The 24,856-nt window shown below is 54.6% G+C and overlaps 3 protein-coding genes across 11 annotated transcripts; 1 reads left to right on the forward strand and 2 right to left on the reverse strand.

The window, feature by feature from the left end:
• Window positions 1-28: 28 nt before the first annotated feature.
• LOC127668161 (zinc finger TRAF-type-containing protein 1) lies at window positions 29-14,135 on the reverse strand. 6 transcript variants are annotated; one of them, XM_052161613.1, is made up of 4 exons: window positions 13,282-13,831; window positions 3,159-3,397; window positions 2,344-2,555; window positions 29-831 (listed from the first exon to the last, which is right to left on the reverse strand). In XM_052161613.1, exons 1-4 carry the CDS (start codon window positions 13,372-13,374, stop codon window positions 440-442), a joined length of 936 nt encoding a protein of 311 aa, XP_052017573.1. In that variant the 5' UTR covers window positions 13,375-13,831; the 3' UTR covers window positions 29-439. The 6 variants fall into 6 exon arrangements, with proteins under 6 accessions (XP_052017573.1, XP_052017567.1, XP_052017570.1 ...); XM_052161607.1 differs by lacking the exon at window positions 13,282-13,831 and adding an exon at window positions 10,642-11,214; XM_052161610.1 differs by lacking the exons at window positions 29-831; window positions 2,344-2,555; window positions 3,159-3,397 and adding exons at window positions 12,050-13,118; window positions 14,062-14,135 and having other exon boundaries at window positions 13,282-13,568.
• Window positions 14,136-14,372: 237 nt separating this feature from the next.
• On the forward strand, window positions 14,373-21,969 carry Kifc2 (kinesin family member C2). Of its 3 annotated transcripts, none has more exons than XM_052161604.1 (18): window positions 14,373-14,390; window positions 14,759-14,816; window positions 15,053-15,134; window positions 15,281-15,429; window positions 15,517-15,655; window positions 15,764-15,918; window positions 15,992-16,057; window positions 16,145-16,273; window positions 16,631-16,708; window positions 16,819-16,933; window positions 17,012-17,121; window positions 17,708-17,816; window positions 17,921-18,084; window positions 19,762-19,866; window positions 19,988-20,109; window positions 20,191-20,314; window positions 20,409-20,876; window positions 20,949-21,969. In XM_052161604.1, the coding sequence occupies exons 4-18, from the start codon at window positions 15,355-15,357 to the stop codon at window positions 21,201-21,203; spliced, it is 2,214 nt and encodes a 737-aa protein (XP_052017564.1). In that variant the 5' UTR covers window positions 14,373-14,390; window positions 14,759-14,816; window positions 15,053-15,134; window positions 15,281-15,354; the 3' UTR covers window positions 21,204-21,969. The 3 variants fall into 3 exon arrangements, with proteins under 3 accessions (XP_052017564.1, XP_052017563.1, XP_052017562.1); XM_052161603.1 differs by lacking the exon at window positions 14,373-14,390 and having other exon boundaries at window positions 14,420-14,816; window positions 20,409-20,538; window positions 20,620-20,876; XM_052161602.1 differs by lacking the exon at window positions 14,373-14,390 and having other exon boundaries at window positions 14,420-14,816.
• Window positions 21,569-24,504, reverse strand: Foxh1 (forkhead box H1). Of its 2 annotated transcripts, XM_052161605.1 has the most exons (3): window positions 23,374-24,502; window positions 23,008-23,112; window positions 21,569-22,910 (listed from the first exon to the last, which is right to left on the reverse strand). In XM_052161605.1, the coding sequence occupies exons 1-3, from the start codon at window positions 23,638-23,640 to the stop codon at window positions 22,080-22,082; spliced, it is 1,203 nt and encodes a 400-aa protein (XP_052017565.1). In that variant the 5' UTR covers window positions 23,641-24,502; the 3' UTR covers window positions 21,569-22,079. The 2 variants fall into 2 exon arrangements, with proteins under 2 accessions (XP_052017565.1, XP_052017566.1); XM_052161606.1 differs by lacking the exon at window positions 23,008-23,112 and having other exon boundaries at window positions 23,374-24,504.
• Window positions 24,505-24,856: the final 352 nt, after the last annotated feature.

Below are 24,856 nucleotides of genomic sequence, written 5' to 3' on the forward strand. Positions count from 1 at the left end.
CGCCTTCCCCCTCCAACAAAACAGAAAGTAGGAAACAAGGCTGCCTTTTTAATTGCAATCAAATATGCTGTCTGAAGTCAGCCAGGGTCCCTGAACCCGGCCAGGGAACCACCGTGCCACCTCGATGTGAGGATGGGAGCTGGGATAAGGGTGGCTTCTTGCCCTCCTCACCACCTGTACCTGAGGAGCCCAGAGCGCTGTTTCCACTGTGGTCAGCTCAGCCTCTGGCTGCCTGCAGGAGGTGGGAGGCAGAGGGGAGGAAGGTGAGCCAGAGGCAGGGACCCCGTTGCACACGCATGCAGACTTTCTCAGTGTTTGATTTTGTTCTCCTCCTTTGCTAAATGATCATAGAGTTGTGTGAAGCGGCTGCCAAGCCAGGGGTGGGTGGGACAGCACTGCTGGACTGCGACCCTCTGCTCCTCGGGTGCCGGGGTCCATCTTACTTCTGTATTTGGAACAGGAAGAGCCGCAGGTTAATGTTCTTGGCGGCCAGCAGCTTGTTGCACTCCACAGAGTCGATGATGGGCAGCGGCACATAGTCTGTCTCATTGCTCTCATTGGTGAAGACAAAGTGGTAGATAACAGGACTGATCCTCACATCATCGTATGGGCCCTTGAGCAGAAGAAAAGAGCACTCCAGGGGTGCCGTGACCTTACTCTTGAGGAGTAGTTGGAAGGAAAGTGTGCGCTTGCACGACAGGTTGGGGTTGCGCTCCGAGTCATTCACACGAGCCTTCAGGACCCATGTCTGGTTCAGTACTGTGAACCGTGGTGTTTCATAGTACAGGCGTGTGATGAAGTCATCAGTGCGATAAGGCCGGAACTGAACCTCTGTGGAGACAGACAGGGCCAGACAGCCAACTGTTAGTGCTGGGGAAGGCCAGTGGGTGACGCCTTCCCTAACAGGCCAAGGACAGGCTCAGCCAGGGTGGAAGGCAACTTACCCAGACAGCGTGCTTTACTTGCCACAAGGTAAGTCAAACACAATATGGCAAATGGAAGTACACAAGCTTTGGGGGACAACAACAAACAGAATTAACACCAATTAGCTGGAGAATCCTGAGGATGTGGGACATCAGGTCATGTGGCCCAGGTGTGGCCATCCCACAGAGCCACCCACCCTCCTTACCCTCAGCCCCGTGTCCCCAGAGGGGAGGGGTAAGCAGACACACAGACAGGATACAGTTCTGAGAACAAATGCTCTTTATTGGTTCTGATACAAAGCTGCCAGAGAAGCCAGCAGGTGGCATATGGTACCTGGCCCTGCCCAGGGGGTTGCCAAGTCCTCAAGGTTGCACTGTGACATGGATTCTGCCCGGCTGTTTGCAGGGCTGTCGCTTAGCAGGCAGACCTGCCTTTGCAGTCCTGTGGCTGGCACGTCCTGCTGTGGATGTGCGGGTTCTTACGCAGCCAGTCCTTCCTTCACGGACAGGGCTTCCCACCCAGCTCTGCTGTAGCCACATGGCCTGGCCTACCCAGACCCCACAGGCCATGAGATTTCAGCCAAGGCTACTCTTAACCAAGAGCCATAGTTTTCTGCTGATGCAGGCCCCTGGGCCCTTTGCATCTCAGGCCTGTTCGGGCTAGTCTAGGCAGCATGGCATGACTGGCTGTCCAAGACTGCCCTGGGCGCTCTGAGCTGGCCACCTGCCGCAGGCTGAGCAGTTGAGGGAATGGAGTTTCCCTGAATGGCCCCAGTATCAGCAGGTGCTTCTTGTTCTCTGGCCCAAGTTGTGGCCTGGCTCTTGCTCCCCGACATGTTCAAAGCTGGTGGCAGATGCCCGGGAGCCATGAGATCCAGTGAGCACAGGCCTATCCAGCTTACTCATGTGTGGACAGCCATTCCCAGTTCTACAGTTTGAGCTCAGACCCTCAGCTTGTTCTGGAACCCTGTCTCCAGACAGCTTCTTGCCAGCCTTGGGAGGCTCTGTGCCTTCAGTGAACGTCTGCAGACAGGACCTGACTTGATGGAATGTTCTTCTTGCTCCGTGCTCCAAAGGTAAGGCCCCAAACACCCAACTGCCCAAAACATACCCAATTTTCTAATTAGACCCAACCATCCCAAATATGTGGAGCCCCATACAGCGAGGGGGGTGTTATCTTGCTAGGGTGGTAGGCAAAGGGGGGGATGGGACAGGTGGGAAGGATCTCTGTAGGAGCCATGCAGGTACATCCCCCTTTCTGCAAAATCGCCAACCTATCTTCTTCCCCAAGGTACTTTCCTGCCCATCGGCGCAGCCTGTGCCCACTGCCCAGAGTCTACTGCCTCCCCTGTTCTCAGCTGCCAGCTCTTTTGTCCCAAACAGCATCATGTGGCATGCAGAGGAATGTGGGCTGCCTCACCTGTGTAGCCAATCTTCTCAAAGCTGAGCAGGCTGAAGATGCTGTTGTAGAGCTGCATCTCCTTGCGGTGGCTCTGGTCCATCTCATCGAGGATCTCCATCAGCTCATTGCCTGTCTTGGTTGGGTGAGCACACGCGGCTTCATGCACTGTCAGCTCATGGAAAGGGCCATGCCACGGGCAGCCAATGCGCTTGTACTTGCACTGTGTCACCCTAGTAGGAGGTGAGAAGAGCCGTCAACTCTGGCTGGAACAAATGGTCATGCCCAGTAGTCTCTTCAAAGACTCCTGCCCCACTTAGACTGGTTCCCATAGGATACACTGAATTATGAGGCCAGCCACTTAGAACACATGTTGACATGCACATGAGAGACTGGGGAGACAGCAGCTCTACAGCAGGTAGTCAATATGCCTCCTGGGCCCAGTGCTCATGGTGCTCTACCTGGGGGTTAGCTGGTTGCTGACCATAGTACTGGACTTCACACAGACCCATTCTGGGAGAGCTCTTGGTGCCAGGTCCTTGCCAGACAAGTGGCTGTTTCTATATGTGGGGACTAGGTTGTCAAACAAGAGTTTCACTCAAGCTTTCTAGAGCTTTTGAGCTGATCCTGGTGTAGTGGACCTTCCAGGGGCCTACCCAATAGCCACAGAGGATCCTACAGGGCTAGCTAGCATCATATCCAGAAAGCAGCTAGCGGAGACCCTGTCTCCTACCACCCGCGGCCTACACGGTTATCATTGGGCTGCATATGTGGTCACCAGGGCCCAGACAATGAGGGCTGAGCAAATCCCAAGGCCACACCTTCATCATGGTTACCTGTCCTGGCATTCCTCTTTCTGGTGCCTCTCTAGGAGGGAGCGAGGGAACTGACGCAGACAGAAGCCACACTCTGAAGGCAGCTCGCTCACAGCCTTCTCCACAGCCAGGTTCCGGCAGCAGAGGCTCTTACTGATCTCACAACGACAGTTGGGACATGTGGCCTGCTCCTCCTTCAGCCGGGCATCTGCTAGTAGGTGGATAAAACAGCCAGCGCACATCAAGTGACCGTTAGTACACTGCGAAGAAGGAAAGGGAGGTGAAGCTCACAGACCTGTGGGATGCTTGCACGCATGTGCGCTCCCACACTTGATGGCTCCAGCCAGACCAGGTGTCCGGAGGGATGCTAGGTGAGGAGTAACTGCTGGTCCCAAGCCTTGCTGGTATCTAGCATACACTGAGAGCTGCTTGGGATGTCATGCTAGCTCTGGTTTTGTGAAGAGCGGGTGGAGTCTTATCAGGTCATAGGGGTTCTGGGTACATCCTAAAGCAGGCCTGGCTGGCAATTGACCTGACCACATCTGGGTTTGGAACCTGGCTTTTCCACTTAACCTATCAGAGAAAACTAGCTCTTGGCTTGACATGATTAGGGGCACCCAGCCAGCAGCTGTTTACGAGGTCATGGTTACTGCTGAAGTAGGCATTTTTTTTTTCCCTTGGCTTTCAAAAGACTATTCATGTGGGGACTGGAAGTGGCTACAGCTGAGATTGGCTCTGGTCCCCCATCTAGCCCTTGCAGATAAATACAGGTAAAAACCAGCAGCTGCAATCAGAGAAGACAACTACCTACTGGGATTGCTCCAGCACTAAGGGTACAGAGCCTCTGGCAGGGAGGAGGCTACACTGGCTCGGGAAGGACACTGAATTGGGCTGATATAAACGGGATCACCAGGAGCAGACTTGCTAGCCTATCCTTGCTTATACACAGACTTAGAATTACTCCTATCCTGGGTCTTTTACTGATGCAGTATATGCTGAGTACCATTTGGTGCCACCGATACAGAATGGGATGGGAATGCTATTACCAGGGTGGGCTCCCACACTGTGAGGGACTCAGTGTTAAAGGAGAGACCAGTATGTCAGGCCTACCATATTGAGGGTAATGTATACAGTGTGCATTAGGGAAAGCGCCATATGCAGCCACTGCCTGGGCATGCCGGGAGGCTACGTCTGCATCCCTGCCTGGCTTACTAAGCCTGAGCTGCCATCTTATTGCCTCAGCAGGTTCTCTGAGTCCTTGGTGAATGAATGATGGACCCTCCATGCTGATGGCTGACAGCGATAGAAACCTGATGAGGAGCCCATGCCCATGGTAACATCACATGATTATCTACGACCAAACCTATGTGTGCTTGAAAAATTAAAAAACAATCTATTGAGTCCACCCCTAGACGTCAATGGGCAGGGTTGGAGCTGGGTGTAGATGTGGCAGATGCTGATCAAATCTTTTTATCCCCCGTCTGCCTAAGGACTTCCCAGGACAGTGACTATTATTCCTTCTGGAAGGCAGGAGGGAATACAACACAAATGAAATGCTCATGTGTTTCAGAGAGGCACTCTCATGGTGCCCCGTAGACGTGTGACACAGCATCCGTCAAGAACTCTATCTAGAACTGGGAGTGGTATAATCTCAGAACACAAGAGGCAGAGGCAGAGGCAAAAGCAGAGGCAGGACTGTTTGAGGCTAGTTTGGAATATGACGTGATTTCTGGTCCAGCCTGGGCTACATGGTGGGACCCCTGTCTTAAGGAAAAACAAAGAAAGTTCACTCGGCCAGATACCAGCACTAAGATTCCCAGGACCCTGTAGCCCCACTACTTTTAAGGGCTGAAGTCACTTTCTGGTAGCAGGCTACCTGAGGTTTAGATGAGACTCAGTGTTCAAGGCTGTAGTCACTTTCTGGTAGCAGGCTACCTGAGGTTTAGATGAGACTCAGTGTTCAAGGCTGTAGTCACTTTCTGGTAGCAGGCTACCTGAGGCTTAGATGACGCTCAGTGCTCAGGGCCATAGTCACTTTCAGAATTTACTAGTCTGAGTAGAGGTGACAGTACTTTTCCTTGCTGTAGCCTGATCCTCTTAAGGTTTCTAAGCCAGGCTGAGGCTACCTGCCCCTAATCTCAGCCCAGGCAGACTTGGAAAGGAGTCCTGGGCCCTCCTAATAGGAGCTGAGGGTGCCAATCCTATTACTAATTCTCAGTACCATTCCTACCCCCCACCCTGAGAGCCACCTAAGCCCATGCTAGGTCTGGCCACAGAGCCCATTCTCTTGAGAGCTGCAAACTGAAATCAATTTCACACCACATGACAATGGTGCTGCTCCTGCTTTCTTCTAGGTCCCTGTGGGCCTCTGCAGGAGTCTGCAAGGTCTAGGAAAATGGGGTGTTAGAGCCTTGACAGTTCAGCTCTGAGTGGCAGAACAAACCCCAAGATGTTCTGTAGTGTACTGGCCTGAGGACCAATACACACCCACTTGGATCCACTCAGCAGCCATTCAGGATATGGTCTCTGGATAAGCTCTGTGTAAACAATGCACTTAACCTGGAACCCTCTCTTAACTTCCTGAGCAAGACCTAACTTCAAATATAAGTGCAGGACATCCACAGTTAGCCTTAGCTGGACAGACTGTGCCTATCCCCTGACTTATAGAGCCCACTGTCTATTCCAAGCTTGGCCACAGATGGTTCTACAGTGTCCACTACAGTGCCTGGGCACCTCCAGAAACTGCTCCTGCAAGGCTACTGTTCCGCCATCAGCTAGGTACATTCTAGCCTTCTATCCCAGCTGACACTGAAGGTCTCTGCAGGCCCTTTTATCACAGATACTGACTTGGAGCTCACAGGGTTGAGATGCTCCCTCAGCCACAGCATCATCTTGGACTCATCATCTTCTCTCTGCAGGCTTCAGTTTCTTCCTGGGCACAGGATGCCACAGCAGAGGCAATGTGTTGCAGCAAAGCCTGACACTCAGATTGCAGCAGCCTCCGTACAAATGCCACCCTGCAGTTACCCATATCAACACTTCTACGGCTCCATCCCCAGGGGCTGAGGACTCAGGCTCCTCTGAATGACCCAGAAATAGTCACTGCTCTTGAACCCCACAGGCTAGGCTCTAGTCCTTCCATCTTCCAGCCTGCAGACAGCTCAGGCACTCAGCCTGTGCATGCCCAGGGCAGGGTGTTCTATTTGACTGGAGTCTCACCCAGGTGAGAGGAGCGAGATGGAATACTATGGATCAGAAGCAGCCCTGCTCCTGAGCCACAAGCAGGTCTCAGAAACGAACGGGGCCTCCTCATCTCGCAGTTGACTGCAAGTTCCCTGTGGTCAGTTAGAATCTTTCAAACCTAGAACATATGGTCCTTGCAAACACTGGGAGCCCAAAATAGAGTATGGATGGCACCCAGACCCATATGATCAGCCTACTCTCCTGCTCAGGGCACCACAGACTCACAGACTCTTGACAGAAGCCACTGGCACCCAAAGGCACTAAACCAAGGTGCTGCTCAGCCACCTGGAGGCTGTTTTTCTCTAGTTTGCCATGGTGTCTTGGATGCAGTTAAGGCTCCATCAGGCCTAATGGCATCTTGAGAGTTAAGCCAACTTCTTGAACCTCCATAGTCAAGCATGGACCTGAGCAGAACTGGCTCCTTGTCCACTGGTACACAACCAATATGGGGGAAGCAAGGACAAGAACCTTCCGTTCAGGCTGGATCTGAAGTTCTAGACAGGCCACATCCAGAATTCAGATGGGCCCAGCTATCCCCTAGAATGTGGCTTTTACTCAGAAATGATCACAGCTTATTTTGAGTTAAAAAGCAACTCAAAATAACAAACTGCCAACATGCATGCACATGCACACACACACACACACACCCCAAAAACCAAAACAAAATCCTAGACTCCAGGAAGCCTACAGTCCTCGGGACACCTAAGCAATCCTTTTCCCAAGACTCTTTCCTGACTCAAGGAAATGAGGGGCTGCAGAGTTGGCTCAGAAGTTAATGACACTTGCTGTAGCTCACAGCTATCCATAACTCCTGCTGCAGGGGATTCAAAGCCTTGTTCTGACATCTGAAGGCGCCAGGCACATACATGGTGCACATGCATACAAGTGGGCAAAACACTCACATACGTAAAAATGAATGAGGAGGAAGAAGGAGGAGAAGAGGAAGAAGAGCAAAGCAGCAGCACAGCAGTGCTGGGGACCCCAGGCCCTGGACAACAGGGGATCTCAGAAGGGGTCCTGGGCAGAGATGGGACAAGTGTTTTCTGGGCTTTCTGTCAGCCAGATACCCAGTCTCTGATATTCAGAGGCAAAGACAAAAGCAAAACATGCCAAGCATCCTCTGGGGCAGGGTGGGAAAGGATGGGAATCCTTGCTGAAGGGAGAACAGAGGGCCCCAAGATGGGGTTGTGTTACAGTCAGGCCCAACAGGAAGCAGAGACAGGTAGATATACGGAGAGGGCAGCTCAAAAGGGAACCAAGAGGAGCAACAGTGAACAGTGACACGGGCCCTGACCATAGAAATCACCAGCCCACACTAGCTATACAGCCAGACCACCATATTCTGTGGCAGAGGCCCACTTAACTGATCCCTGACCTTGAAGGCTTGTGAAGGCTGGGAGGAAGGAGCAGTATCTTTGCCAGATGCAGTGCTGAGGGGATGAGCCTGGCTGAGCCTGGCTGACACTCAAGGAAAGGGTCAAGGCTGAGTCTATCTTACAAAGGTCCACACTGGGCAGTATGTGAAAGACTATAGCAGGAAAGCTACGGGAAGTGGGTCAGGGCTCAGGCTGTAACATCCTAGGCTGGGACTCCCCCAGAGAAGGCACTTCAATGTGCAGTTACTGACTGGCTACATTGTCCTCTAGCCTCATGAATACATGGAGAACAGGGAGCCAGCACAAACCGCCTGTCCATCTGCCTAGTCTGGACTAGCTAGAAGTTCTTGTGTCTGTTTGCCTCTGGCCTTCGTGCCACCCACCAGGCACTGCCATAGTGGTTGTCTGACTCTGGAAGGGTCCTCCCTAGACTCAGGCTACACACCTTGCTGGGCCAGCTGCCCAGGCTATACCTAACACCCACTCAGAGAACATCAAAGCATGCACCTGTTGTAGCAGTTGACACAGGCCCCAGGGATAAGAACTACTTGGTTGGTGGCCTTGGTCAGGCAACCTGAATACATTTCTTAGTCTGTGATCTGTCAGTGTGTGAGCATGGCCCATGGAACTGGCCCTGCAGGTCCAAAGGCTGTCTCAGGCCCAGGTGGATGAACCTACACACACAGGCTCAATCTGTTCCTGTCCCCCTCCAAGAGCTCCCCCGGCAACACAGGTGGCATATGGAGAACACTCTCAAGTTACCATGCACCCAGCTAACCTCAGCAGCCTGTTGTTTTGCCCCCAAGTCCAGTGCCAATCATAGCATGGTTACCCACTTCTTTTTACCCCAGCAGAGGCAAGGGTCAGCCCCCAGACTGCACAGCATGGCTGGTGCCACCTGGAGCTAAGGGTTCTGCTGAGGTCAGGCAAATGTTGTCAGCAACAGCTGAAGGTGGAAACTGAAGAGACAGCCCATCGACGTCGGTTAGACAGGAAGGCTAGCAGGAAAGAGAAAAGCTGAGCTCAGGCAGAGGTGGTGACCCACAGTACATCAGGACCAGGAATATTCTGTGCTCAGATCCTGAGAGGACTAGGAAAGAACCCTGGGGAGGCCTGTCTGGCCCCTTGGTAAGACAGCAACAGGACCCTCCAGGGCTGCACCGCACACGCCAGGAGCTGGCCGTGTCTGGCAGCGTTCCTCGACACTAGGACATTCCTTTCCTTATTCCTCCTGCTCCCATTTCACATGCTATCTGTGGGTAGTCAAAGTTCCAGCACTTTCCCAAGACGCTTCCAAAATGGTATATTCTAGAGGATTCTCCCAGTCTTTATGACGGGAAAACAGAGGTATCTACCTGGGTAGAGGTGGGAAGGAGGCTAGCGGCAGAGCTTGGAGATCATGCCAATGCCCACAGCCCGTCTCAGGGAACCTGACTGACTTCTCCCTGGGACAATACCTGGGAAGGTGTCCCCTCTACTCACCTCAGCTCCTTGACTTCAGACGCCCAAGCCAGAGCAAACAACTAACACAGTGTGTGGACTGGTTTGAACCAGCTAGTCTCATTAGCCACTCTGGGCAGAAGCAGAACTATAGCTATGTGGCCTACCATCATGCCAGGACCAATTAGGAAACCCCTGAATTCCTTTGGACCCCCTTCTATCGGCTTGTCTAGCTGGAGTCTCACTAAATCCCAGGAAAGGAAGAGCTCTTCCTCTAAGAAGGACCAAGAAGCTAAGACAAGGAAAAGGTTAGTTGTGAGTGGGTTCCGATGGCCCCTAAAATGAGAGGTAAATACCGGTGCTAGAATCAGCACCCCTGGTAACCGCACCTCCAGTTGGCCCAGCCTAACACCTAGGGGGGTGAGTGTCCCATCCAGGTCACCTCCCCCAAACCTCAAGCCAAGGCAGGAAGAACATAGAGATCCAAAGGATAGGGAAATGGCTATACAGACTAGACCTCTACTGGCCCTCAGCCAGGTCTTCTGTTTAAAGAAAAGCAGGGAAACAGGCCCCACCAGCCACTTTTAGCTCCTGAAAATACAAAGAAAGCTGACAGAGACTCTGCTTTGCTTTTCAAAGAGGCTGGGAACTAAGACAGAGAGACCAGGGGAAGGTGGACAGACATTTCCCACTGAACCAGAGGTCTGCTCTCTTTTACCTGGAAGAGGACATGTTAGACCCACACAGATCAGGACTCTGAGTCTTACTGGCACACTGAGTCTTCAGATGGCAAGGTAGGACAAAGTTCCTACGTATCGGTAACCTTGGAAGACAGCTTGGCATGGGTGAGGTGGGCCTGAGTAGAAAAACTGGCCAGGCTGGGGCAGGAGAAAGTACCCAAAACTGTAAAGTTTGTCGCAGATTGTTTCCTCAGATCAGGCCTGGGAAGGGATGAGAGGCCCTCCTTTCTTCCAGTTCTTCAGAAGGAAACAAGACTCCATAGGACACAAAAGAAGATACACTTAGTTGTTCAAACATGGAAGGACACTTTTGGGGGTGTGGCTGCCAGAATTGGAGTCCTATCTCCAGTAAAGAAGTTTCTTCACCCAGGGGTCTAGAATCGAGGGACAGCGTTAGAAAAGGGCGGGTACCTGGTCTCAGATCTCTTCATCGTCAGCTGAAAAGGATCTGGAATATGTCAAGGGGGCACCCTGGAGGAACCAGAAGGTGAAGAGATCTAAGGAGGAGAATGGAAATTCAGACTGGGAAGTAGAGGGTACCATCGAAGACAGAAAATGAGATTCAGAGCAAGAAAAGATAAGGAGCCTCGAGACAGGAGCGGGGTTTCGTAGACCTGGAAGGTGGATGTTTGAATAGGAAGGGTTCCCGGCCACCGGCCCCCGGCCTCCAGGCAACGCGGCGCCGGGCCCGGCCGGCGGCCCTACCTGGTACACGGAAGCCTTGGGCAGGTCCAGGCACACGGTGCAACACAGCACCGAGTAGAGACGCTCCTCCAGCTTTCCGCTGCCCGCTGCCACCGCCGCCGCCGCCGCCTCGGCTGCCTCGGCCGCCCGCAGCCGCTTCTTGGGCGGCGCGTCGGGGTCGCCGGCCGCCTCTTGCAGCTGCCGAGCGCCGGCCAGGGCTGCCTCGTCCGGGATCCCGGGCCCCGCCGCCTCGCCCAGAGCCGCCACAGCCGGCCCCGCGGCAGCCCCAGGCCCGGCCCCTACCCCGACCCCGGCCGGCACAGCACCCGCGGGCCCTGCAGCCGGGCCACCCCCGCCGGCCTCCTCGGCGCCGGACATCGCGGCCGGCCGGCCCGGCGGGCGGGTGCCGGCGCGCTCGCCGGCTGGAAGTTAGGGTCGCCGCGCGCCCTTGCCGGCTTCTCACTGCCGCGGCGACCCCGCAGCCTGCCCACCGTGCAGCTGCCTCAGTGGGCCAGGCCCGCGCGTCGCCCCGCAGCCGCCCCGGCTACCAACCCCGGCGCGGCCGCCATCTTTGTTTTCGCTGCGGACCCCCCCCACGCCACCGCCCCCTCGTCCTCCTGGTCACGTGGGATCCACGCAAGCCAATGGAAGCGCCGCGAGGGCCAAGACGACGCGGCGGCCCCCTCCAATAGACGAGCGAGAACGCCAGAGAGCCCACCCACCCTAGAAGGTGAACAGAAGGGGGTGGGGTCCAGGAGGCGACGGGGAGAGGAGCTGGGGAGGGAGGTGTTGGGGGAATCTGCCCTTGGAGAGGTACAATCAGCTCCGGGGTCTGGAGAGGCACCCAGACTTCAGACTCCTCGAGAGTGCAAAGTGCCCCTAGACTCCCTTGTCCGCGGGGGGCGGAGGGCAGTGCCTGTGCCAATGTGTACAGAAATTAGGGCTTATGTGTGTGCAAGGCTCTGGCCTAGCTGACCAGAGTATTAGAGCACGGTCTTGTAAAGCCCACCTACTACCACTCTAGCGCGACGGGATAAAAGTCAACAATGCAAGTACAGGAACAGTGAAGGATTAGGTACACTCCCTAACCCACCTCTTTCGTGCCAGCCTCAGAGTTGGAATAGAAGAAAGTGGGGCTTTTAAGCTATGTGTTCTGCACAGACAAGAGAATGTCAAACAGGTAGTAATCAAGTCAGTCCAGAGGGATGTGCAGTTTCTGGGACTCGCTGAGGTATAGCTCTCTTCTGCCCTTTATGAATTCAGTCATCAGTTTGTGAAGGTCATTGCCCCAGAGGGCCACCTGCCAGCTCCCCCAAGGATATCTGCAAATCTACTATGTCCCAGGAAACCAAGGCCCAAAACTCTTCTCAGCAGAGTTTTTATTTTTTTTTCTTTTTAAAAAGTGTTTTCTTTTTTCTTTCTTCTTTTTCTTTTCTCTCCTTCTTCTTCTTTTGATACAGGGCCTCACTGTATGTTGCACTGGCCATTCTGGAATTCACTATGTAGGCCAGCCTAGCCACCCACAACTCACAGAGATCTGCTTGTCTCTGCCTCCCAACTGGGATTAAAAACCTGTACTGTACCACCATGCCCAGCACTCTGGGGTTCTCTTGGCAAATCTACCAGGATGCCAAAGTAAATAATGCCTTATGCTACTTACAGCCCATCACTCCTCTTCTCCTTTACTCAGAGAAATCAGCTGATATCCTAGAGGCCTTAGGAAACTAGCTCAAGAATAAGCAGATTCCATACTTCTGTATATTCCTAACGTTTATTGGAAATCAGGCCTCTGACTCACAACCATGTTCCTTCCAGAATCAGGCCCCGAGTGTCCTAAAGACCTGTTCTGTGCATTCTGGTTTAGGTAAAACTTCCACACATGCATGACTGGTGAAGGGATTAGCACCCAAACTCTGCCCCATTAGTAAAACTATAACGGGCTCTACATGTGGGCCAGTAGGGGGCGTAGTAGTACCTGGCTCAGAAGCCCTGTGTTGCTGTCAGTGCCACAGTCACTCCCACTGCAGGCGCTGTGTGTGCAGGGCCCGGCAATAGGCCCAACTACCTGCAGCCAGGGCCCAACGACAGACATCCTCCTTTGGCAGCAGTAGCAGCCTGTCCTCATCCAGCCGGCTCAAGAGGCCAGCCACACCCAGCATGGCGCCCCCCCACATCCCATAAGTGTTAGCTGTGAAAACTGCCACAATAAGAATGGTCACTGCAACCACCAGCAGTACTGCCTGCCCAGCTACGGAGCACCCTTCAGGGCCAAGGTGGTCACCAGCCACTGCCAGCACCATGCCTCCTCCCAGAAGCAGGTTGGCAGAAGAGCGGTCCCCATTCACCCAGTGAAAATCGAAGGCCAGAAGAGGCAGACCGATGACTGTGGCAACCCAGGCTCCAGCGAGACAGTCTTCCTGTGTGTTCAGCCCTGGGGCCAACATAACGGTGGCAGCAAAGGTCTGGAGCAGGAAGCCAGCAGCTGCTCCTCGACTGGACTGTTGACACCGGGAAAGATAGACATGGGAAGGGAAAAGAAGCCATTTAAAAGCTGCCAGTTTTAAATAGGAAAGAGTTTGGGACCGTCAAGGAGTCCCATCCTCCCATGACCCTCTTTCTACTGCAGGGATCTACATAGTTTGTGAAAGTAATAATATTCACCTGTACAGAGCTCACTGCTGCGTGCAGGGACACCCCTGCCAACACCAGGTGGGACAAGACAGTGCTCCATTCATTCCTGGGTTTGGAAACCATGACACGTTCAATAGTAGTGAGTTTGAGGAGATAAAAAAGGAATCTTCAAATTTGGAGAGACGTACGCACAGAGGATGGCGATCTGGAGTCCTTAGAGCAGCTCTTCATGAATCTCAAGTTCCAGAGACCTTTGAGTAGACATTAGAAGCGATTCAGTTCCAAACTTTTTGGAGCCCCGAGGTCACTGGACTCACCTGCAAGGAAGAAGGACTAATTGATTGGGAAGGGAATGGGATTGGAATCTTGGCGCCCAAGCGGGATGTCAGGCCAGGGACTCAGAACGGCAAGAGGAGCTTGTCTCTTGCTGTGGCCTGCGCACGGTCCTAGATACGACCTTCCACGTCGGAGAAGGGAAGAAGCGGCCGCGAAGGTTTGCCTGAGACGTGCACTACGCAGCACCTGGAGACCGACCGGAATCCGCCCACAACAGTCGGCCTCGCCTCCTAGCCCGCCCTCCCGAGGCGCGGAATGGAGCAGCCCGCTTGCATCCACCAACGAGAGGAGCTCGGGCTAGAGCGGCAGGACGGGGCGGGGCCTGCGGAGGGCTGTGGGAGGTTGCAGGGGGTGGGGCTGGGAGCGTGGAGGTCCCGACCAAAGCTTCAGTACAAATTTGTGATTCAGAGTCTCTTTACCTAACCCTAGCTGGCCTGGAATTTCCTGTATAGACCGAGCTGGCCGCAAACTCACTGATATTTGCCTGCCTCTGCCTCCTGAGCGCCGATATTAAAGGCATGAGTCACAACCCACGGGTTTCAGTACAGGTTAGCTGGACTGCGAAGGGTCCAGGGTCTGAGCTAGGGATGTAGGCGGGGCTTCTGGGTAGTAGGGTTGTCCAGAGAGAAAAGAGGTGGGGCTTTGAGGGGTCTAGGCGGAGCTGTGAGAAGGGACGGGGTGGGGCTTCGAAGGAGTGTTGCTGTGGGAGGGGCCAGGTTAGGACCAAAGGCGAGGTCTGGGCGGGGCTGTGTCCGGCTCCCGGGGAGGGGTGGAGTCTGGGCTGAGCTGCCGGGGGAGGAGAGGTTGTACACCTGTGAGCTGAAGGCTCCATTCCCTTGCGCGTACTTTGGGGGTGGGGGAGGTGGTCTCTGCGAGATTCCCAAAAGAGGCTATACAGCAGTTATAGTTCTTTGCAAAAGAGGGACTATAAAACGCTTGATAGGCCCTTAAGTACAGGTTTTGCAGCTCCTCGCAGTCGCCCCTCAGTGTGGGCCCTCCGCCCGTGGAAGATCGTCCGTGGGGGCGACCGCCGCGAGCATGCGCATGGGCACTGCGGCGGGCGGGTGCAGAGACCTGGTGCGGGGACGCGGGGCGGCGCGAAGAGGTGCTCTCTGCCGCCCCGCGCCCCCATGTACGCCTTTTACTCTCTGCTCATCTACATCTTCTACAGTCTTTTCCGCAGGGATGGCGGGGCTGCGGCGGTCTCGGACCCCGGGGACCCCACCCAGGTGAGCAGAGTAGGCCTGCATCACGGTTGGTTACCACCATCCTTCTGAGATCTGGTCGTGGCTGACCTGTGCAGCTTAAGTCCTTAGACACCTGCTCTGGGAAATTGGGCTGTATTCTCTCTGTGTATAGGTTATGGGGTCAAAGACCTCAGCCCCAGCCTCTTGGCCCATTTCTGAAGCGAAAGAACCGCACATTCTGCCAGCACCCTCACTTGCGTCCTATGCTCTCTTCCCAGAAAAGCGGCGGCCAACCTAGGGGTCGTCGCCGTCCGGATCAATTCACATCAGAACTGTGGACCGAGCTGAACAGCCTGGCCGGTAGGGGCATCCCAGGAGCTGCTGGGGAAGGAAGGGTCAGGGGGAATCCCTGCAGTTGGAATACTGTAACCTCACCAGGAGGGAGAAAGGCCTCCCCTCCATCTAATGATGCAGAATGCTTTTTCCTTCCTCACTTGATCACGAAGGCTGCTCAGAATCTGAAGATGGCCAGAAAGGAGCGGAGGGTGGAGCAGCCGAGGTGTCCCTGGAAGAGGCACTCATGCGTCTTGCCGAGTTCCTCTCTCTCCAGTTGGGGGCAGAAGAGAGCTGCGGGACGACTCCTGACCTGGACAAGGTGAGCAATCCCACCTCCTTCCCTTCCCTAGCTTCTGTGGTCCTCACACCCGCAACTCCTCTGCTTTGGTTCTTACTTCCTTCACAGCCTGGTGAAGTCCCCCCACTGTTGACAGTCACAAGTCAGCTCTTGGCCCTTCTGGCATGGACACGGAGCCCCCGGGGGAGGCAGGCCCTGCTCCAGGGGACTCAGCCAACCTGTCCAGTGAGGCCCTCCACTCTAGATGGTCTGTAAAGAGTGTCACTATTCGTGGAAGGAGCAGCGTCTAGCAGAACTGGTTCTGCTCTCTGTGCCAGACATTCCCTCACTTGTAACTGGGCGCCTCCCTCTCCAGGGTCTCTGTCAGAAGAAGAAAGCTCCTCGCAGCCCACTCCCATCCTGGATGAGGCACCAAGGGATGAGACCCAGGAGCATCAGGAGCATCAGCCTCCTCAGCTGGAGGAGGAACAGAGAGTTTGGCAGCGGTTAGAACAGCTCATTCTTGGACAGGTAAGGAATGTCAGGGACTGGGAGGGTGTGAGACCCAAAAAGGGATTCTGTCCTGCCCCTGGCTCCTCCACAGCTGGAAGAGCTGAGACAGCAGCTGGAGCAGCAGGAAGAGGAGCTGAGTAGACTTCGTCTGGGAGTGGTGAGGCTTTTAGGGTGGGCATAGGGAAGAGGCTGAACAGTCAGGGGGATTTTTCAGGTGGGTCCTGATGATATCCCTCTCTGTCAGGGGGTGACAGATTCAGAGAAAAGAGTCCAGCACCTCACATTGGAGAATGAAGCCTTGAAACAGAGCTTGAGCCTAACTCGGGACCTTTTGCTACACTGGGGGCCTGGACCACTCACCAGACCTCCCCAGGTACTCTGCCATTTGGCTGCTACGGTGTGGACAGTTCAGGTTCCTGTACCCTTGGTATCCAGCAACAATACCCGAACCTCCTCGGGATTTTTGTCTTTGCTTTAGTGGGGGCTGTCTCTAACTATGAACAAGTCATAAGGCTGATTGTTGTAGAAATCCACCCTTCATCCCCATTCTCTATGAGTAACCTCAGGAAAATAAAGAGCACAGAGCCCGGGTCAGGGAGCCTGACATAGAGTTGGGAACTGTGGACTTAGCCATTCTTGTTTGGGCCTGAGTGTGTAAAGTGAAACTATAGGATATGCTTTCTGAGTTTGTATTTGGCTCTAAGGCCCATCTGGTTCCCGCTCTCTACAGGAGGAGGCAGGGGCACTGTTGGAGCTGCAGGGCCAGCTTCAAGAGGCCCAGGACACCACAGAAGCTCTCCGAGTCCAGGTGGGCTAGGGGACCTAGGGATCAGGAGGGATGGGAAGCTGGGGGGTGAAGTCTGGGGCAGGGCCTGGTGCCTGTTTCCTCAGTGACAGAAGTGGGGTTGGGAGGGACAGCTGGGAGTACAGGAGCTGCAGCTGCAGGGCCTTCGAGGGGCCCTCCAGCAGCTCCAGCAGGAGACAGAACAGAACTGCAGACAGGAGCTGCAGCAAGTTCACGGACAGCTGGCAGGTAAGGGATGAGAAAGTGGATTCTGGGAAAGCACCGCAGTCTGCTTTTTCTCTCTCAATGGCCTTCCTCCTCCTCTAGGACTTCGGGCACGGATGGCCAGCCTTCGTCAGGGCTGTGGGGACCTCCGAGGACTGGTCAGCACCTTTACCCAGAGTTGTAAGGGCTCGCTGAGTGAGGCTCAGGGCCAGGTAAGGATCCCTTCCCTCTTAGTACCTTTTCTATAAGCAGCCTTTTCATTGACCATCTCAGGGAGCCTCTTATTGCTTTTCCCTTCCTATCCTTCAGGGGCTGCCTGTACCAGTGGGCTGTTGTTGACACTTGGATCAGAGTAATTTCTGAGTAACCCAAAGTGTCCTATGTCCTGGTTCTCCCCCCCCCCCTTCTTGCTTACTCTTGCTCTCTCTCTTTCTGGTGGTGGGGGAATTGAGACAGGGTTTCTCTGTATATCCCTGGCTGTCCCGGAATGCACTCTGTAGTCCAAGCTGGTCTCAAACTCAGAGATCCACTTGCCTCTGCCTCTCAAATGCTGGGATTAAAGTACAGGCCCCGACCACCTGGCTGTGTCCTTATTTCCATACTGTGAAAATTGACAATTGTTGGGAAGCCCAGAAGGACAGAAGGACATAGGAATCCTGCCTATGATTCCTAGATAATTGTTTCAAACCCACTGAATGATGGCCTCAGGTCCATACCCACTGAAAGTTGTATGCCACTACAAATGATCTCGTGTTGCTTTCTAGGACACCTCGACCCCTTTCTCTGTATTCCTCACAGGTTTCCTGGGCCCTTGGGGCTCTGTCAGCTGGCAAGGCTAAGACTCAGCTCCCAGAAGGGCACCAAGCACCCCCAACTGGATGCTCAGGGCGGCTTTTGGAACTCAAGGGTGAGAGCGGCTTTAGGAGTGGAGCCCCAGTGACTACAGGGTCAAAGACGAGCTCTCTGTTTTAGGGCTGTGGAGGCAATATGCCGGTGTGGTCCCTAATGCAGGGAATATTCGTGTTCTGTGTCGGCTGAGACCAGCCGAAGGGAAACCTTCCAGCCTGGTGAGCGTGGAGCCTGGACAAGGGGGAACCATCACCACCAGCTACCGAGGGCGCCAGCATCGCTTTCGCCTGGACTGGGTCTTTCCTCAAGATGCCAGCCAGGAGGAGGTGACAGCTACCATTGCATTTGTCCTGACCCTTCCTCAGAGTCCCCTGGGTCCGGAAGAGGCCCATTCCCTCTTCCATGCCCATCTGAATATGAGATGGTGGGAGGCTGGGCTCCGTCAGGGAAGGGAGCCACTGAAAGTCTTGGAGGCAGGACTGGCTGCCCAGCCGAGTGCTAAGGGAAATGCCTGTCCAAGGTGAGTTACTGCCTTCGTCAAACTGGTTGCAGAGCACTGCGGGTTCCCCAGTGGTTAAGACAGCGCTGCGATCCTGTGGGTGATAGCTTGGAGTCTCTTCTGCCCAGGCTTCTGTCCACAAGCAGAGCCTCTGCTAGCTTTGTGATCCTAAAACAGGTTATGGGGGAGTCTCAGTGCTCCCCCACTGCCCTACTCCGATCTCGTACTCTTCCCTTTTTTTTTTTTTTTTTTTTTTTTTTTTGCCCAGTAGAAAAGCAGTCTACCCCAGCTTGTTTCACTCATGATCTCCATTTGCACATAAATTGTGCTGCTGGAGTTTCCGTGACTGCAATGAGGGCTCAGAGCTGTTAAGGGATTAGGTAAGGGACAGAGCTGGCAGAGAAGACCCAGGCTGCCTGCTGCTCTCACAGAGCCGCTGTAATGTAGCGTCTAGCAGGGACAGACTCACTGCTGACTGATTTCCCACCTGCCTCTGTCTGTCTGATCTGTCTGGCATCATCTCCCACCCCAATCTGCAGGCTCCCTAGACTTTTCTCCTGTGCTTTGGGTCGTCTGCACTCGGTGATCGGTCTAACAAACCGGACCAAATGTATCTCTCATAAAGTTGCTCACCTGTATTTCCGTTTTTTGCACTACTTAGTCCTGAACTTTTTATCCTCACTCTGCTAATTCTAAACATTGTTTATATGATCCTCAATCAGAAGTGGCAGCCAGTCAGTCTCTAAAGACCTTCTCATAGGAAAGTTGGCCGTGTAGTTACTCAAAAGGCTATTATTGCCTCCACCATAGTTCTGTCCAACAGGCTGAACGCTTCAGCCCCATGTCTTCTTCAGCTTCTTTTCCAAGCCTGGTTTCTACAGTCCTCCCTGGTCATTATTTCCTATACCCACAGAGGTCCTCCTTGCTTGCTTGTTTATTTGTCTGTTTCTAAGATAGGGTCTCACTGTATATCTCTGACTGGCCTGGAACTAGCTATGTAGACAGCTTGGCCTCAAGCTCAGAGATCTGCCTGCCCCTGCTTCTTGAGGACTGGAATTAAAGGCACACACCACTCCTCCCTACTTAGGTTTATTATTTTCTCATCTAGTACCATTTGGGCTCCCCAGCGTATATTTCCATTAGTTGCTGTAGAGAGGAATGACCCAGAAAAACACAGAGAGGATGATGAATACTTGGCTTTCAGTCACCTTAGCTTTTAACCTGGAAGTCCAGGCCTGGCGCCTAATCTCTTGACCACCGCTCTCCACCTCCCCCACCTCACCCCGGACTTCCTAACTGGCCTAGAGGCTGTCTGCCAGGCTGATGTTTTTTGTTATGCCTCCGCCTGCCCCACTGATTCTTCAGGCAGCCACTGTCTGAAGGAAGGGAGCCACTTCCCAGGGGAGTTACCCTTTGCTCACATTTTGCTGACTGTGCTTACTACCCTTCTAGGGGAGATAGGGAAGAATTGAGAACACTTCTTCCACCTGTTTTTCGTCGCCAGGTCTTCAGGCAGCTGGAGCCAGCTGTGCTGTCCTGCCTTCAGGGGTACAGTGTCTGCATCTTCACTTATGGTCAGACTGGGACAGGGAAAACCTACAGCATGGAGGTAGGTTGGAGGTCACCCTTGGGGGCAGGGGGGTGGTTGGAGGGGGTGAGCGGGAGTGCGGGGAAGAGGAGACTCAGGGCTTTGTATGAGAGTCCAACGTGGCACTGCACACTGTCCTCAGGGCCCGCCTGAGGACCCTGGCATAGCTCCTAGGGCACTGCAGTTGCTGTTCCGGGAGATGGGGACTGGAGGGCACCACCATGTGACCCTCAGCATGGTGGAGATCTACAACGAGGCGGTCAGGTCAGGGATGCGTGGGCGGCGTTCTCCTTGCCCCTGGCCACCTTTTAAACCCATAGAACTAAACCCACCCTCTCTCACCAGGGACCTCCTAGCTACAGGGCCTCCAGAGCGGCTGGTAGTGAGGCAGGGACCTGCAGGGCAGGGGGGAATTCAAGTGGCCGGCCTCACACACTGGGACGTACCTAACCTAGAAACCCTGCACCAGGTAAGGCTGCTTCCTCCAGGGCCCCTGTCTGCGCCCACCTAGGGGTAGGAGCTATCTGGATATACCAGGTTAGCCTTGATGCTCCACTCTCCAGATGCTGAGTCTGGGGAGAAGCAACCGAGCTACAGCAGCCACTGTCATGAACCAGCACAGCTCACGCTCCCACGCCCTAGTTACGCTGACTATACGTGCAGCATCCCCACCTCGGGCCCAGGGTATCACAGGTACCTCTGGTTGTGCTTACATCCTGCTGAGTTTCCAGCTCACTAAAGGTCTCCTCCACATCCGGTTCATTTGTCCTGCAGGCACATTGCACCTGGTGGATCTGGCAGGATCTGAACGGGTGTGGAAAGCAGGGGTGGCCAGTCCTTTACCGAGAGACCCTAATGGCGCCCGGCGCCTGCGTGAGGCCCAGGCAATCAACCGCTCCTTGCTGGCACTAGGAGGAGTGATGGCCGCGCTCCGTGCTCGGAGGCCTCATGTGCCCTTCCGCGACTCACAGCTTACGCGCCTGTTACAGCCGGCGCTCGGCGCGGGCACCACTGCAGTTCTGCTGCTGCAGGTGAGTCCCTGGGCTAGCGCAAGCCTGGGGTGTTGCCAGCGGGACTGTGTCTGAGTTCCCCCTCTCTTGTAGATCTCCACAAGGACGGAAGATCTCGGGGAGACCATCTGCTCCCTCAAGTTCGCCGAGCGAGTGGGTCAAGTGGAACTGGGGCCTGCCCGGCGCCGTAGAGCCCCACGCTCCGGAACCCCTTCTTCTCTCAGTACTGATACTCCACTCACCGGAACTTCCTGTACCCCCACACCATCTCCTGGCAGCCCTCCCAGCCCCAGCCCCAACGGCTGTTCTGGCTTGACTCTGGAATCTCCAAGGGACCTGCCTCCCTAGATCTGAGTCAAAGCCCCTGGAGCTGGGCTTGAGAATAATTCCTCTGCTGGCAGAGGCAGCGGCGGAGCCTGTACCCCATTTCCCAGGTCACCCTTCAAAAAACAAAAACTGTGGTGCCCTAACTGCCCCCAACAGAGCCCTGCAGTTTCCCCTTTCCTCTTCTTGATCTGGCCAGAGAATGTTATGCTTTGAGAAAGGATTGCCTCCGCCCCTCCACCCCCAGCTGAGCCACAGGCCCTTAGTTCTGTCCTTATCGCCATTTGCCCTTATCACAGCACACAGCAGGGGAGCCAGAACTGCAGGAACCAGACCCAGACCAAGTGGTTTCCCAAGTCGCCACCCTGCCCCCAATATCAGACTTGGAATTAAAATGTTGTAAATTCCTTTACTGTTAATCAATCCCCTACTTCCATTACACCAAAATCGCGTATGGTCTAGTCTTTAATTTCTTAACCCTTTCCCCGAAAGGTGCTACCTTCTACCCAGGCAGTTGAGAGAGGGCAAGACTTCAGGTTGGACCCACTTTTGGTTCTCCCTCCCCCAGCCTGGAGCCAGGAAGGCACGGCGACAGAGGGATAGATAGATGGATGGCTTGAGGGCCTGAGAAGGTGGGATCAAGAGGAAGCACTATCCAGGCTGAGCCCCACTCTCCAGATCTGGTCCCTGCCCGTCAGAGTGTCGAAGGCATGACTGGCCAGACCTTCCTAACTAGCAGAGACAAAACCCTTTCTGGAGTAACCTAATTAAAGCTGTGGGTTTTTAGCAAGGCTGTGCCTGGTGTTTTAAAGCTGTTGCTGGGGACACACTCCTAGCCCCGGTTCATCAAGATGGTATCCATGTGTGGAAGGGAGAAGCAGCCCTTTCTGCCCTAGGATATTACAAGCTGTACCAGGAAAGGAGCCACCCCGGGGCGGGAGCTGCCAGGTCCCTAGGGTGGCTGACCCACACATCATAGATGCTCTTGTTGGGTGGTACTCCCTGAAAGAGGGAATCGAGATCACAGAGCAGGTCCTGGGACCCTGGGGATTCAGTGCCTACGCTCCAGTAGGCTGGGCTGACTGAAGATGGGCACTGGGGACAAGAGGTGGTAGGTAGTGTGGCCAAGGGCATTACTACATTGGGTGTGTAGATGGGCAAGTAAGAAGTAGGTAGCTGTCCCCACAGGGAAGCTCTGCTCCCCCTCCTGGACATTCCCATGGAATCTGCCGAATCCTGAAGTAAGTGAAGGGGCCAGGAGCCTTGATCTGGGGGAAGGGGAGGCCTGATGACTTCCCCTTGGGAACTCTCCCTCTCTATCCTCGTGGGCCCAGGAAGGGAGCAGAGGGGCCACGGAGGTTTATCGGAGGAGTCGGAGGGTCCAGTGCCCACCCCTTCGTCCCCCTTTGACAACGTGCCTTCCTGAGCTGGGGTGCTCTGTCCAGCTAGCCCAGGATGTTGGGGCCATGTGGATTCTTTCCCAGGGTTCCCTAGCAGGGACTTGATGCTGAAACCCTCCCTAGATGGTGGCGGGGGACTCGGTGGCAGATAAGGCTGGCCGTGGAGCACGTAGGGGCTCAGGTCCTTGGCGAAAGCTCTGTGTGCGCCCCGGTTCTGCCAGCGACGGCACAAGGCAGTGTTCTGAAGGCGCAGCGCCTCTGCAGGAATCAGGCTCACGTCCACCGTCCAGAAGTTGCCCTTGGCCTGGGGCTTTGCAGGGTCCTTGGGCACCTAGAGAGTGGTTGGCTTGGGTGTGGCTGTTCTACCCAGAGATTCAGGGTTTCCGAGCCCATGCCGCCCCCGGGATTCGATCATTGACCACCCCCACCTTACGGAAGCACCGGTTAGAGGAAAGGTTGTGGCGGATGGAGTCCTTCCAGCCCTCATAGTCGTCCCTGAAGAAGGGGAACACTGCCTGGACCTGACGGATAATCTGAAACCAGGCAGTATTTGGTGCGATGAGGTGGGGATTGGAGTGGTACCCTCTCCCTTTCCTGCAGCCGACCCCGGGGCATCCCATCTCAGGGAGACAGACTTCTGTGCCTGAGGGCAGAGTGGGTGGGGGCTGTGGGAGAAGGGTCTTAGGTCTCACATGCAAGGATAAGGAGGCTAGGCAGAGGCCAAGCGTGAGTCTACAGTAAGTGGGGATCAGGTCTGGGATAGTGGTACCCCAAAGCCCGAGGGACTCTCTCACCTGAGCCAGTTTCAGCCTGCGGAAGGGTGCGGCCTGAATTACCAAGGCGATCATGGCCAAGTAGGTGTAGGGGGGCTTGTCATGCCGTAGGTATCTCTTCTTCCTCCTCTTGGGGGTCTTCGAAAGAGACTCTGCCTCTGGAGGCCTCAGTTGAGAGTTGTCTCGAGGCCCCATACAAGGGAGGTAGCCCTGAGCCGGGACCTGGACTAACTGGGGGCTCAGGGTAGTAGGACTGTAAGTAGAGGCTGGGTCCCAGCCCGAGGCCATGCTGGGACAGGCAGGCCAGGCCCTTTCTTTATCATTCTGATGAAAGGGGGAGGGGTGAGAGAAGGAGGCTGTGGGGGAGGGGAACGTGTGTGGGCAGCCACAATTAGCAGGTTTCAGTTAATCTAGGAGGGAAGGGCAGAAAAGATTCCAATAGGAACTTTTGGTAGCCTCCGAAATCAGTCTCCACTCCCAGGTTGCCTTTGGGTGCCTGGGCACAACCCTATAACCTAAAGGAAAAGCCCTTGAAAGAGGTCTACCCCAGGATACCTCATCTGTCTGGGTCAGGTTCCTAGCTTCCATTTAACAGACGGGAAGTGACTTCTCGAGCCAAACTACCCCAAGAGGGATGAGGAATTCCCAGGGGTTCAAGACAAAGCAGTCAAAAGAAGTCAAGCCTGAGGTGGGGAACTCTGCTCAGGACTCAATGGGGGTTGGGATACAGGCTGACAGACCTCTGGACCAAAAAGGAATAGAGTCTGTCCCCAGGAACAAGAGATTTGAGTGATCTTTCCACGAGTATGCTATAGGCACCCATATTGGCGGGTCCATGCTTGGGCTCCGTCACCATCTATGTTCTAAGTTCTCCTGGCTACTACAATAGGCAGGTTTGCATCGAGGGTTGGATCAGGGCGCTGGCAGCAGAGGTTGGTGTCAGAGTCAACAATCCAAGACCTTCATCAGCACTAAAAGTTTAGAGAATTCACCTTTTCCTGGGAAGCCCCTCCCCATTGTACCATCAAAGGACTGAGACCCTTGCTGGTGCCAAGGAAGGTACAGTCACGAGTGCAGAAGGGAGTGGGGACACACAGGGAGGATGAACGCAGTGGGATTTCACTTCCTCTGACAGTCTACCCCTGGCTGGGTTGTGATCTTATCTCAGATTCTCCCCCCCCCCCCGCCCCCCAATCATATCACCTCCCGCCTCTCTGCTTTCAGTTCTCAGGGCTTTAGCTGGGAATTCCTGTGTCTCATCTTGCAAATATCCCTGGCCTCAGATCTATTCACTAAAGGAGTCATTCTCAGGCCAGCCTGGTCTACAGAGTGAGTTGCAGGAAATCCAGGGCTACAGAGAAACCCTGTCTCAAACAAACAAACAGAAGTCATTCTCTCCTGAAAGGCTGAGGTCTCCCTTCCTGGCTTCCAGTTAAAGCCTGGTTCCTTGGTCTGACGTTCAAGGCCCCTCATCCTGGCTGCTTCTCCCTGACCACAGTGTCCC

Source organism: Apodemus sylvaticus, chromosome 17, assembly GCF_947179515.1.
Source record: "Apodemus sylvaticus chromosome 17, mApoSyl1.1, whole genome shotgun sequence".
Taxonomy (NCBI): Eukaryota; Metazoa; Chordata; class Mammalia; order Rodentia; family Muridae; genus Apodemus; species Apodemus sylvaticus.

What these genes read in the sequence shown, in the direction of transcription:
- LOC127668161 (XM_052161607.1), bottom strand. Translation starts at nt 10,998, where the DNA reads ATGTCCGGCGCCGAGGAGGCCGGCGGGGGTGGCCCGGCTGCAGGGCCC. An exon ending in AAAGAGGAATGCCAGGACAG is followed by an intron (nt 2,556 to 3,158) that starts GTAACCATGATG and finishes ACCTCCTACTAG; the next exon opens with GGTGACACAGTGCAAGTACA. An exon ending in TGAGAAGATTGGCTACACAG is followed by an intron (nt 832 to 2,343) that starts GTGAGGCAGCCC and finishes CTGTCTCCACAG; the next exon opens with AGGTTCAGTTCCGGCCTTAT.
- Kifc2 (XM_052161602.1), top strand. Translation starts at nt 14,718, where the DNA reads ATGTACGCCTTTTACTCTCTGCTCATCTACATCTTCTACAGTCTTTTC. An exon ending in ACCCCGGGGACCCCACCCAG is followed by an intron (nt 14,817 to 15,052) that starts GTGAGCAGAGTA and finishes CTCTCTTCCCAG; the next exon opens with AAAAGCGGCGGCCAACCTAG. An exon ending in CGAGCTGAACAGCCTGGCCG is followed by an intron (nt 15,135 to 15,280) that starts GTAGGGGCATCC and finishes TTGATCACGAAG; the next exon opens with GCTGCTCAGAATCTGAAGAT.
- Foxh1 (XM_052161605.1), bottom strand. Translation starts at nt 23,640, where the DNA reads ATGGCCTCGGGCTGGGACCCAGCCTCTACTTACAGTCCTACTACCCTG. An exon ending in GCAGGCTGAAACTGGCTCAG is followed by an intron (nt 23,113 to 23,373) that starts GTGAGAGAGTCC and finishes GCCTGGTTTCAG; the next exon opens with ATTATCCGTCAGGTCCAGGC. An exon ending in CTAACCGGTGCTTCCGTAAG is followed by an intron (nt 22,911 to 23,007) that starts GTGGGGGTGGTC and finishes ACCACTCTCTAG; the next exon opens with GTGCCCAAGGACCCTGCAAA.